The 15,760-nt window shown below is 39.7% G+C and overlaps 1 protein-coding gene across 1 annotated transcript in view; it reads left to right on the forward strand.

The window, feature by feature from the left end:
• The window catches only part of PTPRK (protein tyrosine phosphatase, receptor type, K), a 311,793-nt gene that overhangs the window by 231,840 nt on the left and 64,193 nt on the right, over positions 1–15,760 (forward strand). The window contains 3 exon segments of the mRNA XM_009325628.1: positions 4,119–4,326; positions 4,328–4,413; positions 14,867–14,976. Coding sequence (XP_009323903.1) covers positions 4,119–4,326; positions 4,328–4,413; positions 14,867–14,976 — 404 coding nt within the window.

The following is a 15,760-nucleotide window of genomic DNA, read 5'->3' on the forward strand; positions in this document are numbered from 1 at the left end:
TTTTAATTGGTTCAGTGAGAATAAAAACAGTCAGATCAGATGATGGATCTGAGTCAGCTTGGTAGTATTCCTTTGCCAAGAGATAAAGGGAGGGTGATGAGGAGGAAGATAACAGGGTTGGGTATTGCCAGGCATTGAGCGCAAAGGGAGGAGAGAGAAGTTGGATGTAAGCAGAGGTGGGAATGGGGTGGAGGTCATGGCAGCAGCCCGTGGGCACGACGTGTCTGGCAGAAGGGAGCCTGCCCTCAGCAGGGAGACTTGGGGGGGGATATAAAGGTCAACCCTGCCGCCACCACCACCATCCATGTGCCTTTTTGCCATATTTCTGTTGGAAGAAATGACTCTGCCAGTCAGGATGTTCACGTTTAAGAGCTTGGTACGGTCACAGGATATTGAATTTCCTGCAACAGCAGAAGCCCTAAGTACTTTCTGCTGTCACCACAAGGAACTGCCTCCAGTGTTAAATATATTTTCTGCTGGAGAAAAAGGCTTGAAAAAATAAATTCTGAATACCCCTTCCCGAAAATTTTGGTTTTAAATACAAGATTTAATGCAAAAAATATGCTGTTTCACTCAAATTCCAAACTCTCAATCAAGAAATTTTCAAATCGAATAAGCCAAACTACTGTTTTTCAAATAACTTGTCCTTATGCTCAGATATTCACTTAGTGTCTGGGCACTGTTACGCTTTTTCAAACTTGTTCTAAGACAATCTGCAAAAAAACTCCTTTAAAAAAGAACTGGAGTTGAGGAGTGGAGTTAGCATTTTCGTGGAAGCACTGCCAAATAAAGTGTAAATGAGCCCTCTGAATTGCTGCTGCTAGCTGATGCTGTCTGGTGGCCAGAGCACCGGTGACCTGGGAGCTGGGTACTGTTCAGTTTTCTTACGGCCCTGGCAGTAAATCACCTTGTAGCTCTGAACAAGTTATTAACCTTTTTGTGTCTCTTTCTCCTCGCAGAAAAGGATTAACACCACTTACCTGTCTCACAGGGGTAATTGGTAGATTAATGTTTGGAAAATACTAAGTGCTTTCTGCTATTATTATTGAAACTCCAGCTGATAGGTTAAGAAATGAACAGAGATTTTGGGAGTGTCTTATTTCTTCCCTCTTTGGCATAGCGTGCCGATTTGACATGAGTAGTTCAACAACGAAGTGAGAAGTCATGGGCTTGAATGTCCGTGTATTTTGCATAAAAGTTCTGGATGTGACTGAAAGAGGAAAGGTGAGCAAACAACAACTGGGAAGACAAGATGTAAATTGACTTACTGGGATTAGTAGCACTGAAAAAGTATCCAGAGATCAGAAGAGAATGCATAAATTGAAATTAAATCCCAGCAGGATTAAGAAAATGTTCCAGTAAAATGCGAACCCTGAAGTGTGATGGGGAAAGGGAAAAACAGCAGGTGACCACTTCTTTTCGCCCCCATCGAGAACAAAGTTATTCTTAATGAGATGCTGAGATTTTGGGGAAGCCTACTCAAAAATTCAGTAGTGTTTTATCTGAGAAAAATACTTATTCGAAGATGGTTTTCTACTGAGGTGTTACAGATGGAGGCTTTGTGGTGTGGTAGTTTAAAACAATTGGTCTTTACCTCGAGAGATCCCCGAGATGAATGTTGCCCAGAAACGAGAGTAAAATTGTGTTTTTAAAGCATCATTTTAGGAGCAGTGGGACAGTTGGCAGAGTTTACCAAAGCTGTTGAGAGACTCTGCAGACTTTAATTACCATCTCAATATTGCAGAAGTTGTTTAATTCCTGCCAAAGAAGGGAATAATTGTGAGAAAGCGAGATCACACTCTGTCTTTCATTCTTTCCTTTTTGACAGGTGAATAAAGGATGCTTTTCAGTATCTCCTCTGATACTGCGACACATTTGTAAAATTTGCATAGAATTGTAAAATAATTTTTCTTTAAGATTAACAAAGCTTTTCTTTTTTCTCTTCTCTTTCAAAAGTGCCATACAGCATAGTGTGAATGCAGTTTAAGTCTTGTCATGAAAGAAGCCAGATGAAAATGGAGTGCATTTTCTGTTACTGATTGGTCGGCTTCAAACATTAACAGTTTCAACCTTCATGGCCAGACAACATGTATGACATTGTGTTTATTTTAGAGGTTCCAATAAATTTTAAATTCAGGTTTGAATTCCGTCTCTGGTGTGGGTGGTTGAAGGCATAACCTGGATTAGTAGAATAAAGAGGAAATTATTAAAATGAGAAGAATCAATCCATTTTAGAAGGAAAAATAAGCCTATAATACAAAACTTCCTTGGTGAAAGATATGTTTACTCTTTTAGGCCTCAAGTCTAAATCAGAGTATGTATAACTAGGTTTTTTACTGCATTCATATGAGAAAAAGGGCTGATAATTTTTTTTTTTTTCTTCTAGCGGTTCTCTTCCTCTCTGACACCTGAGTGTGCTCGGGTTTTTTCTAAGTGCTTGCAGTATCCAAGGAAATACTGATTCTTTGAAGACTCTTACCAGCTCCTTCAGTAGATCTACTGTGTTGATACTTTTTTTTATGACTGCCTCACACCTGTCGGTACTTGCTAAAGCACCAGCCATTGTTTACTCTAAAAAAAACCCTTTTTTTCCTCCTTCTTTTCAAGTCTCTTATCTCTCAAGGACCTTTTCAATGCTATCTTTCAGCTTCAGATCTTGGTTGTCACAGTATACAATAAGTTCAGAAAACTACTGCCCAGGAAGTCAAAAATATTCATTTATCATATCATATAGATGATAAATCGGTACTTAACGGCAAAGGGAACATGCTTGTTCAAAATCCAGAAAGGGAAGGATAGATCATGGAAACAAATAGGCACAATTTTTAATCCTTAACACTCATCATGTTACTAGGAATACCTTTATGTTATATTTAGAACTTGGTTGTTTTGGTGTTTGAAACTAAATGTTTGCAGTTTGTCTGGCAAACTGCGTGCTGAATAGATTACACTGATTCACATTTCCTTATTTCAATATACCATCTGTGCTTTTGGCAGGTTGTTAGCCTGGTTGGGACTCTGATTTCATAAATGCAAGTTACAAAGAACAGTTATGCCCAGAAAGAGAAATCCTATATTTTACTTCCTTGAATAATCTCAAGTGTTTTGACCTTACACCAGCAAGGACACGAGGCTGAAGCTGTACCTACAGCAGGCTTTATTTTCTCTGGTGAAGAAGGATGTAGTAGCAGGGTAGGAAGATCCCCCTGGTACATTTCCAGTGAAACTCTAGTATATATAGTCATGGTCATGATTTTCATTGTGTAATCATTTTAATTAAGTTCAGCGATAAAAGTTAGTCTTGCATGAGAAATGAATGCACTAGAGAGACAATGAAAGATTGATGACGGCTTGGGGAGCATCACATACTCTGCTGGTGGAAATGCATGTGTAGAGAGCAGCTGAGCTTGGGTCGCAGGTCAGAGATTACCAGCTCAGAGCAATGTCCAGGCAAAGTTTTGGGGATCCGAAAGAAGCGGGATTCAATGGGAATATCCAAAAGCATTTTTGGTAATATTTCTGAGGGCTTTTGCTTGAATGAATAGCTTCATTACTAAAATAATAAACATTAATTAATATCTGCATCATTTTGTAACTGCTAGCTTAGTAAGGTAATTAGTATAATTAGTATACAGCATTGCTTGGTGGCATGATAAATCATAGTGTAGTGAATGTCGACTCTTTACCACTATGATGTATTATCTAATTTACACAGGTAAGAAAAAAAAGGTAGGGGGCATATCAAGAAGGGAAGCCAGCGGTGACAGCTGGGTGGCCTTTTGGTCACTCTTCTTGCATCTGCTGCCTGTATTCTCAATTGCTTTGAATTGCTGCACTGTTAATTAACAATTCTTTTTCTCACTGTTGCTAAGTCTTAATCACTGATTGAAACCTGCAAAGAGACGCCGGAGAAGAACGAAGGAAAAAAACAGAGACTGGCAGATTTTTTCCCTTCAGGGTACTTGTACAAAGGATGATACTTCTTCCAGTGATAAGTCTGTGTTTGTTGGGTATCTCCTTTGCTTTCACATTCCTGGAGGCATCATCTACCAGTTACAGTTCAGTGCAAGGATGAAGAACGTTAACGATGTTTTTCTTCATTATATTCTGTTTTCTAGAACCTATGAGAACACCAAAAACATTGAAGATTGCCGAGATCCAGGCCAGACACATCGCTGTGGATTGGGAATCTCTGGGCTACAACATCACTCGTTGCCACACATTCAATGTCACTATATGCTACCACTACTTCTGCGGACACAACGAGAGCAAGGCAGACTGCTTGGACATGGACCCCAAAGCACCCCAGCACGTTGTGGATCACCTGAACGAATGTCAGCCTCAAAATGATCTTAACCAACCCAGAAGGGAGGAAGGAGAGCGAGGAGACCATTATCCAGACAGACGAAGATGGTATGCGTAAATGCTGTTACGGAAATTACATCCAAGTCCAGGCTAGGCAGGTGGAAGGAAATTACTTTGTGTGTTACAATATGTGTCCCGAAGGATAGTAGTTCTCTTCTAGTAGTGTATTAATTAGCCTTAAAACAGTAGCTTTAAAGGTATTACAGCTGTCACTCTGCATATATAGCCCAAACTGTCCATGTAGCACAAGTCAAACTCGAATCTCTCTCTCGCAAGAAAAAGGAGGGTGGCTTCCCAGTCATTCCAAAAATGTGCTAACACAGGTGACAAGAAACACGTGGTGGTGTTAGGTGAAGGCTTCTTCACAGTATTAGGTGTAGTATTTGAAAATTAATTTGTCTATAAATTTATATTTAAATATTGAGTTCAGTGCTTAAAGACTCTATTCAAGATTTAAAACCTCTTCAGCAAATATATTTGAGCAATAATTTATGTTGCAGGTTACAGTGTATAGTATCTGTTAACTGTTTGAAAGCCACCCATCAGGTTGAAGTATTATTTTGACAACTTGAGAGTTGGACTCGATGATCCTTAAGGGTCCCTTCCAACTCGAGATATTCTATGATTCCTCTTTAAAAAGCTCTCGATGAAGTTTCATTGACAAGACAGTTGAACTTACCTTACCTGGGAAGAAATAAAGAATGGATGTAGATGTTAATGGTGACATTCAGTGGTTAGGCTATGAATCTTGGTATGAAAGAGATTAAAATAAAAATAGATATTTTTCCCTAACATTTAAAATGTGGTAGTAAAGAGCAATTTTAGTTTCCTTTTCTTATATTTAGATTTCATTAAAATACTGACAACAGGAAAATGAAAATAGATACTGCCATCGGTAACAAAAAAAGCATACTTGGACTAATGTAGGAGTGTGGATACATAAGAAGATAAAATTGAAAAAAGTAGTGTGTTTGCCTGTAAAATGGAGGAGAAAGTATAGCTTTATATATCGATAGGAATCAAGGTTAAAATCTGGTAGCACTTTTTTGCCATATATTTTCAATTTTACAAGAAATGGAAGAGGAATGTGTTTACTGTTGCAATAAAGAAGAGAGAACAGCTTATTAAATAGGTAGAATATGAGGAGCTGTAGAGAACTATAGAGATACAGATGCATCACATGAAGATTTATTGACAAGTACAGAATTAGAATATTTCATGCAATTCAAATTTTAGCGTTACTTTTTTAAAAAGTTAATTATAAATATAATCCATGATTAATTATTTCTGTATCTGTGTTTACATTATAGATATTTGTGGTTGCTATTTTCCTTGAGGTTAAGAAAAAAAAAAAGTAGTAATATTGTTATGTCCGTGGAAAATGGATTTCTTTTTCTTTTTACCTAAGTTTTCAAGAAAGGTGATGGTTTCTGATAGCCTTTATCTAGTTAGATGTGTGGAGATGGTGGCTGGTCACTATAGCGGTGCTTGTCAAGAGCAGAGTCAAGTGCATATATTTTGTCCTCTGGTTTTGTTGTGGATTATTCTTGGAAAATGATGCACACAAGGCAGGTTTTGGTCTCAAGCTAGCACGCCAGTGTGCTATCAGTGAACTTGTTTAGGCTCAGCTTTGGTGTCAGAGGTACCATAGTGTAGAAGAAGCTTCACCCAGTGAATAAAAGTTGCTAAGGTAAACTATTTCAAGCAGATGTTGTTTTCCAGGAGGGATTAATACATTTTAAAAGGTACCTATACTTAGACACACTGGTGGTAATAATGCTTGTGACCTGAAAATTGCCTCTTGTGAGGTCCGCTCAGTGATATTGGAAATGAAATGCAGATTTTTAATTGTGCGTTACTGATTGACTTGAAAGTCTGTGTCCACTTTGTCATGTATTTCAAAATACAGAGCATGCAAGCAATGTGCAATACGGAGGGCTTTCAGCTGTCTAAGAGGATCAAAGGTGTATTCACACCTGCGTCTCTCCTCGAGCTCTCACAGCAATAGTAAACTGAGTTCTGTAGTTGACTGCCTATGTGTATGCTGCTAATTTAGTCCCACAGCCAAGTGATCAAGTATCTGTCTGAAACTGTTTTAAAACACAGTTTGCAGCCTAAAGCAGGACTCGGACTAGGAAGATGAGAGCTACAGGAAGATACCTGAGTCTGTGCCCCACATATTTCACATGTGGTCAGAAGTAGCCTCATTGTCACGATGATTTTTGCAGGTTTTGTAGAATGAGCACGATGTTAATTACATAGTGAGGACATTAACGGATATCAGACATTATCAAATAACATTAATTAGAAATAGCCACTGATTACATGATTATCTGAACCTGTGCGCTTATGTTGCGTACTTTTCATAAATAGAAACTTTGAAAACTCCAGATGACAACAACAGATAATTAACTTTTTGTTAGCTTTTCTGTAGTGCAGTATTCTTTCCAATGCCATTCTTTCTTACAAAGATCTGCTAATCAGGTAAAAACTTTGTAGACTGTTGGAGTTAAAGGTGTCTACCCCACATTTTCTTGTCTCTTTTCGTCTTTACCATTTCGCCCTCATCTTCTGTTGCTTCGTTCATCTTCCCCACACTTCCAGCTCTCTGTCCCTTTCTTCTCTTTTTTTGTTGTTGGTTTTTTTTCACCTTTCCCTTCATCTCTCTTCTTCTATCGTTCCACCTCCTCCCTTCTGCTAGGAGCTTTATACATATTTGAACTTCTGGCATTCCCTAAATGCAGAGGACCTCGGACCTTTGCGGGGCTCTGGCGTGAGACAGTGAGGATCTCTGGTTGTCTTTCACGAAGGTTCACATCTATATAAGGCTGCGTAGCTGGGCCGGACCTCCCAGAGTGGTGAGCGATAACTGAGCAGTGTACGGTACCAGGAGCAGAATTAACTCAGGAAACAGTTAGTAGAAGAGCAGGGTAGGATTCAGAAGCTGTGCTTCAGACCTTTGGAGCCATGACTGACAAATGAGGAAGGTTTTAATAGCTTGTAATTCAGTATCTGCAAGAAAGCAAAGCCAGGAATATCGGTCTGAAAATAGCCTCCTTTCTGACCAGAGCTAGATCTGAATACTCGGTGGTTTTAAGTATTTCTATTTAACTTGGATAGATGGAATTAATCTTTAAAGTATATTATAGTAATTTGCAAAGAGCTGTATTCCACGTAAAAATTAAACCCTTGAGCAATACACTGTTAAACAAGGTGTGCAAAAAGAAGATGAAAACAAGGAAATGTGTCAGCGTTTTATGGGTGAAACACCATCTTTCACTTAGGGGAGAGACCACACTATCACTAAGATTTGGGAGAAAACTCTTCTGAGTACCCGGGCAACTTGGCGTTATCTGTGCCATGACAGGGTCTCACTGCTTCACCTGGCTTGTACAGGAGATGGACAGTGTTTGAAGGATTTGATAAAGGAAAAAGCGGAAGGCTCACACAATCTGGGGATGCATACATTCTGGGCAGAGATGATGGTTGGCATTTCAAAGAAGGTACAAGAATCAGCAGTGAATTTATCACTTAGCATGAATCAGCAGCGTGCATGCGTTCTCGGAGCTGCCTGTTCACAAGGGCACTGCGAACTCAGAGGGACCCTTTTAAAAGCAGTGGATGGTGAATGGGATTAAAGCAGATAAATGCTTCCTTAATTTTTATTTGGAAGCAGATGCAAAGGGCAGTGGATTAACAGGGATAGTGACATTAGCTCTGAGAGAGCAGCTGCAGAGAAAGCAAATCGTGAAGCTCAGGGTGTTCGATGGTGATTTTATAACCAGTAAGGGAGTGTGTCAGCTAACAGCAGGCAAACAACTAATTGAAAAAGATCACTTGGAATAGGCTAAGTACCCATTTTGGGGCTTAAAGTATACCAAAGCTTTGGTCTGAGCCAAAGGACATGCTCATTGGACACAAACAAGGCCCCCTGATCTTTCAGAGAGTATGGCTCATTCAGCTCTGTGCACAGATATCTAAAGCTGCGATGCAGGGTTAAGACACCAACTGTCCAACCATTACTCATGCTCCTGGGAAAACTCCAGCAGGCTCACCGCTCTGGGAAACAGAAGAGAAAGGCAGAAATGTTACAACTGGAGGACCAAAAAAAATTTTAAAAAGTCAAATATTTAGTGTACTTTCTAAATGTGCGGAGAGGAAATACCTTCCACCATCTTTGAGGGAGGATTTTATGGAAATAGTTGACATTTAGTATTTTTCTGTGTTTGATAGTAGGGCTGTGAGTTGCCTTTACAAAAAAAAAATAGAATTTTTTTTTTTCTCCATTCACTATTTAACATGAGAAGGACTTTTCCTTTGTGCTTTTTCAAGTTGTTCTGGCACCCCAGGAAAATACTGGGGGGAAGAAAAAAGAGGAGGTAGAAAATATGCTTCAACCAAAGAAAACAAACAAACAATGCTTCAAGGAGCTTTGGAAATACATAGATATAAAACTCTACTAGTAGCATTGTAAAAGTAACAAAAATAGCCCACCTGGGAGAAAAGTTAATGCAGCGAGATGAGCAGGCAGTATGTCTGATGCTGCAAAGGAGGGCTGCAAAGATTGCTTGAAATGGCAAACTGTCTCGAAAAATGTGTAACTTATCTAGCTGAGTGACACGTGCGTGAATGTCAAGTGAACCCGGTATACTAATCCTATTGGGGAAAAAACTGGCAAATAATTGCAGTTAATAAAGAGAAACCCATGACTGGGAGATAAAAGTTTAAATGTGAAGTTGTCCATAAATGCCGCTGCTAAAGGTATTGACCCCAGTCCTTGACCAAAAAGGGAGACTAGTGACCTACGTGTCATGAGCAGCGGCAAAATTTAGTGTCAATACAGTCAAATAAGGGAGGAAGTTTTGTGTGTTTAGCAGCAGTGAACCGAAACTGATTATAACCGACCTATTGCCATTAATAGAAGGATCCGGGAATAACCTATTTGTCCTTCAGCTCATGAAAATAACCCAAATTCCTTTTGTCAGATGGTAGGTAAGATTTGCTATTGGCATATCATTGAGAGAGAGAAAAAGTGGTTGCAGAAAGACACATAAGCACTTTTTATTAAAGACATCAGAAAAGTTGATTTGTGAGAAAGTATGAAATTATTGAAATTATTAGCAGAGATTTATTTTAAGCTTACACCAAACAAACAACAAATGAAGTAAGCTGTTTTAAGGTATTGCAGAGACTAGAAATACAAGCTAGGTTTTATATTAATAGCTCAGGAAACATTGATCCTGAAACCCAGAATTATTTACCCTGGCTGAAATGACTTCCTACTTTCATTTCCTTTAGATACCTATATTAGAAGCTTTATAGCTGAAAAAGTGATATTGCATATGAGATGATTTGTTGAAACGGTGTGTTTGACCTAATGATGCCTGCAAATAGGCCAGTATTAGCGGCTATTTCAGCAGTTTGCAGTGGAATGAGGGCTTACACCTGGGCCCACGAGTTCCCGTTACGTCCAAGCCGTGCGCTAGCTGAAAGCACTCTCTGAATATTGATTTGCATGTTTTTAGAAAGTTGTAAGGGGTGTGAGTATGTGAGGTTATTTCACCCCGACGTGGAGAAACGTTTCCAAGTCCCAGACGTGAGGAGTACTGAAGTCAGCATTTGGCGTAAAAAGGCTTTAAACAAAATACTGTGTTAGGTGCCTGAGCCCCCAAATTCAGCAAATCCACAACTCGGGGATTTCACCCCGTTTGATATTTGCACCAATATCTATGGCGAGTGCCGCCGCCGCTGAGACTGATTGGCCTCTGTCAGCTTGGTTAGTAGCTTGATTGTAAGCATTTATATTTGTTGTGTTAGTAGTTTTATATAGGCTGGAAGGTACGGGGAGTTGTCCCTGGCGTGAGCGGGTCAGTGCCCACGCAGTCCAGCAGTGGCCCCGGGTGGGTGACGCAGACCTGTGCAGGGCTGTGGGCTTTCGCCAAGTCCCGGGGAGCGCGGCCCAGTGCCCCCCCCGCTGCCCGGGGAGGGCAGCACCCCTGCCACCTCCCAGGGCACCTGCACCAGCCCTGCTCCTCCAGGAGGAGAGATCATTAACCAAAGAGCATGTGCACCGAAGGAGACTATTAATATGCAGTCAGTTTTCTTCTCAATAGCACTCAATAGCATTTTCTTCTTCACTGCAAATGGTGCAGCTTGAGCGATTTCCAAATAAGTCATTTTTTGTCACCGCCTTTGGTGTAAATACCCTACGGTAAAGACTAATAATAGCGATTCTGGGTTGTTTTTTTTTTTCCTTTTTATTATATAAAATTTGCTTCTATTTAAGCCTTAGTCTCAAGTTTTAACAAAGCATAAAGTTAAAATGGTAAATCCCTCAGAAAAAGCAAATGGAAATGTGGGCCATTTTAATTGCTTGCAACATTTAAACAGTAGAAGAGATTGACTGTCACCACCTCCTGAAAATGAGCATCTACCTTCAGAGAAAGGCTGTTTGTTGCTGATACACTTCACTTTTTGAGTACCACAAAGAAATTTTTCCCACTATAACCGTGTATATATCTGCACATAGCCTTTACCATATAGCATAATAATACTCTGCATAGCTTTCACAGAGTATAATAATAATAAAAATACTGTTTACATGCACTTTCATTATTTTGTAGTGGGAAAACTGAAGCAATATAAATTCATTTTTATAGTGGTTGGTGTCAGTTAATACGTTGTTCTTTCAGAAGTAATGTATTATAATATAAATTTCCCATTAAGTTAGTGTAGAACAAGGTTTAAGTGACACTATTTGTGAATAACAATTTGTTTGTGACTGTGACATAATTTAATGCAAATATATTGCTCTAAAATGAATTGATCTGATGTCAGATTGATGGTTTGTACTTTTATTATGCATAGTATTTATAGAAGTCCACCATCCCACAGGTATATAGAAGAAAAGATTATCAGCTGTTCACTATACGAATATATAGCTTCATTAGAAGGGCTCTGGAAATGCATGTAAATCATGAAAGAGGAGCTTGTGATGTTCCCACTATAAAACCTTGCTGAAATTCCCTTTGAATTTGTTTTATGTTACTTTTATATACACGTGCATTTTATGTTTGTATACTTTCTTATAGGAAAAATAATATTTTTTTTGTTTAAGTTCAAAATCTCTTCTGAAACCCATACAATTAAACCCACCTGAATGATTTCACTTCTTAAGATAAGTGTAAATCTTGACTTGTTGGAAGTTTAGCATAGAATAATGCATGTGAGAGTGTTTACTGTTGTCACTGAGAGATGGTGGGGTAACACTTCACAAGGTCAGCAGATGGAAAGAAAATGGGACCAGAATCTTTTTAAAGAGAGGGTGCGGAGGCCAAAAGGTCCGAGTCCAACTCCTCGAGCAGCTACTTAGACTTTTTGAATTATTCAGATACCTGGCCATTGATAGGGAATCTTAAGTAACGTACTTCACCTTAATGTACACTTGTAATAGTCTCGAGTGTTTTGATTTAGTGTAGACTATCCGTAAGTCCAAGGGGAAGAGCGAGGGCTCACGTAGGAAGAAGAATGGGAGTTGAGAAGGCAGCGAAGAGGTGCTGTGGTGAGCGGTGGGGCTTCTGGAGATGCACACGCAAGCCTGAAGAAAGCCTTTTGGGCTGTTTGTGAGGAGGCTTCCGAAAGCTGTTATCAGCACAAGGGTGATGTTTACCTGGCTGTTTCTCGCCGGAGTCCTTGCTAAATATTGTACACTGCTTTGGAAAGGTGAAGTTTAAGGTATTTTTTTAAGTCCTTAGAGTCCCGCTGGGAGTCGTAGGGAATAGACAGCAATGGCTGCCTACCTGGAAAGATGTAGTCTGAGTCTTCAAAATAGTGTTACCAACAGGTTACCTTGCTGTCGTTCTTTTGTTGTTGATCTTTTGTTTCCTTGTTTGGGGGTTTTTTCACTACTTTCAGCCTTTTTTAAATTTCTGTTTGTAACTAATAACTGACCTGAGGACAAAGACATAAAAACACAGATGTGGAAGTTTAGGCATTATTTTGACTAACCTGACCGATGAATCTATGGGCTTGCTCACAGATACTCTGTTCTTTAAGCAAATTCCTGCTCCTGCTTTTCTCTTTCCACACTTCCCTTTGCCCCTTTGGTAAAGCTGTGCAAATAAAAGACATTTTTACTGTGGTTGAGCTGGAAAAATGGAAGGGAAGAAAGAACTTCAGACCCACCAAACCATGTCCTTCAAACTAAAATTAATTTATATTCCTTCTTCTAGGCGTTTGAACTTGTATTTGTTTCTTTGTTTTAATTCCAGTTGAGCTTTTGAATAATTTAAGCTGATCCCAAGCTTCATTTTTGGTGAATTTGCAGGGGTGGGTGAGGTTTGTGGGAATTAAGGTTCTCTTTTTCTAGACACTTTTGCTCTCTCTTACGTTCTGACCTTATTTTTACTTGGATTCCCAGCAAGCTGCTCATCACTGTGCTAGCTTGTGTTCTTGTGCCCTTCTCGTGCCAGTGGGAAAAGAAGCATGAAACTAACTGGGATCATGTAGTTCTAGACAGTTTAACATTGCTGCTGTTGCCACAAGCAGCAAATTTTATATTGCAGGAGAAGAAAATACAGTCATGCGACATGACGAGCCTGGAGGCTTCTCCCACTTGGGTGTTTAAACAGAAAATGTAGGAGGCTTTATGCAACCCTAAAACTGAGAGTCCTATATCCAGTTTCAATTGAATATGAATCATGTTCTTTAAAAGCACCACGCAAAAAGTATTTTGCAGGGTTTTGAGCAATTGTGTCTGTTTTCTTTTTACCTCGCGTGCTTTAACATGCTTTAATGTCAAATTTCATAAACTGTGTGCGTGCCCCGGTGCATTCCTACGTGCTCTCCCAAACACAGATGTACATGCGCACACACACGCGTGCACGCATCTTCCAGGGAAGGTGTTGTGTGCATCAGGTTATGTTCGTACTTCATTTGAGATGTAGAGAAGAAAAACAATAGAGCATTCCCATGAAAAACAAAGCAGTGCCTACAGCAAGTCTCTGAATGCCACGAAGAGCACACAGGGGCTGTCATGACGTGTCAGCCTTCATCCACTGCCCAGTCTGCATCGGGACACTGAAGCAAAGCAGCAGCGTATGATTTTAGTTAACTTCTCCTAAGCCTTTGCTTGACAGATGGATGAACGGTTTCTGTGAAGCTCTCATCTGTTTACTTGTAGGCTTTTTTGACTCCATGAATTTATTATTAATGTGCCAAATGATGTTGTTTGTACCAAGGGTCAGATCATCGTTTATAGCTTCCATATAAATAAATCCTACTATTGAGACAGACCACTCACTCCTTGGTGCTGCTAGCACAGTGCCTGGCGCTTCCTTTGATCCAGCGGGTTTTAATTTATTTTTACTCTTTGTAAAACCTCAGTGTGCTTTGATAATTTAATACCCGAGAAATGTCATGCGTGAGGCTTACTGAAAGTTGCATTGACGAAAATAGGCTGATTAAGAAGGGGAGAGAAATATATGTCAATATACTAAGTAGAAGTAACATTTTAGCTTGAAAGACTGCGGATTTGGGCAACTTTGGCTTTTTGAGGGAGGAGGGTGTTTCTCTGGGTTCAGGGTTTCTTCAGGCATTCTCTTATCCTCATCCCCTTCTTTCAGCATGTATGTGTTCAAATCAGGTGAGCTGCTGTGGTTAAAAAGGAACCGTACGTGTAGGCAAAAATATCTTGTAAGCTGAAATGGGAGATAACTAAGTGCTCCCGCCTGGTGTTGATGGGATTACCAGGTACTGTGAATCACTCAGGCGAAGAGGCCTGAGGTGACACTTCAGACTTGTTATTACACCAGGGATATTGGTTCCATTTAAAATAAGAAAGTAGGGTCATCTTAGTGTGGTTCAGTTCAAAGCTTTGAAAATGTCTCTTATTGGAAAGATTTGAAGTAAGCAGTTTTGATCCTTCTGCAGCACGAGCGTGTCAGTGGCTGAAAGAAGTGGCAGCTGAGCTGGCGTGTTTGCCCTGTGCCTAGCCCCCTCTTTAAACAAGGATTTCTGTTAAAACAACAAATCGTAAGAAGGGGTGACTGAAAACTATTTTGTAAGCATTCCTCTCGTTTGGAAGATGGGGTATGACATAGGCTTTTCCTTGCCTTTGATTTTTCTTTTTAAAAGGATTTTAAAACCATGTAGTCCTTGTCCTAAGATACGCTTATTACAGAGTTCAGTGATGTTCCCTGAAGTCGTAATCTAGCTTGAACTGTTTCCCCTGGCTATACTACGAGACAATTTGACTTTGCATGAAGTTTTGAAAACCGTATGTGGGGATAACGTTTCAACTTCATGCTCTCTCTGCACTGCGAATGACAAAATACACTTTGAAGTGTTTTTTCGTACTCTCTACCACTGCCTTTTGCATGTGAATGAATATTAATAAAAATAGAGCCATGCTCACTTTTGGCTTTAATAGGATGTTCTGTCATCTCTTTAATTTGTCTGTCTCTTGAATTTCCTATTTTTAAAAGTCTTATTTTGTTTGTAGTGCCAGGCCCTATACCTGCCAAGTCGGTGAAAGGAACTCCTTTTGAAGATAAGATCTTCCTCAACTGGAAGGAACCTGTGGATCCAAATGGCATCATTACTCAGTATGAGGTAATCATTAAACAGCTAACAAGCATAGGATAGGGCTAGGAAAGTGCAGCAAGAGGGGTGGCTGACGGTGGGTGTTTATGCTCTGTAGGCAGCTATTCAATTATATGCTGCTTTCATTTGCAGAATACTGGATTTTGTGTAGTGATTAGATATTGAAAAATCATAATTATGGTTCATATGTTGTTGGCTGGCAGGCCCTGTCAAGTGGCTTTGGCATGTGAGTATAACAATATTACAATGCAGGTGCTAGTTTTAAAAATCTTGTATCATTACTGTGCATCCTTCCAAAGCCATGACAGCCATGATCTGCGGAATCTTCTTTGTTGGAAGAGAAGGTTACATGAAAAGTAAGGTGGTTATTAAATTTAGAGCAATGTTTTTTAGCTTTGTCAGATCTTTAGGTATCACCTTTCAAGGAAACCTCCGTATATATTCTATTTAAAGTGTATTAAATAAATGAGCCTTCTGGGGACCTCCGCAGGAGGTTGGCAGGAAACACGAGCTGATTTGAGGAACAAACACCATCCTGTCCAGCACTCCTTTTTTAAAGGATCAGAGGATATAATTTTGGGTACTAGTGAATTATAGGAGGAAGACAAACCAACTAACCAAACAAAACCCCTTAAATGTGTTTGTTTATCTATTTAATGCTAACAAAGTTCTTTAAATAGTGTGGGTTAACCGTGGTGGGCAGCTCAGCCCCACTCAGCCGGTCACTCACTCCCCTGCAGTGGGATGGGGGGAGAATCGGAAGGGCAAAAGTGCAAGCTTTTGTGTTTTAATC

This window comes from Pygoscelis adeliae, unplaced genomic scaffold (genome assembly GCF_000699105.1).
Source record: "Pygoscelis adeliae isolate BGI_AS28 unplaced genomic scaffold, ASM69910v1 Scaffold54, whole genome shotgun sequence".
NCBI lineage: Eukaryota > Metazoa > Chordata > Aves > Sphenisciformes > Spheniscidae > Pygoscelis > Pygoscelis adeliae.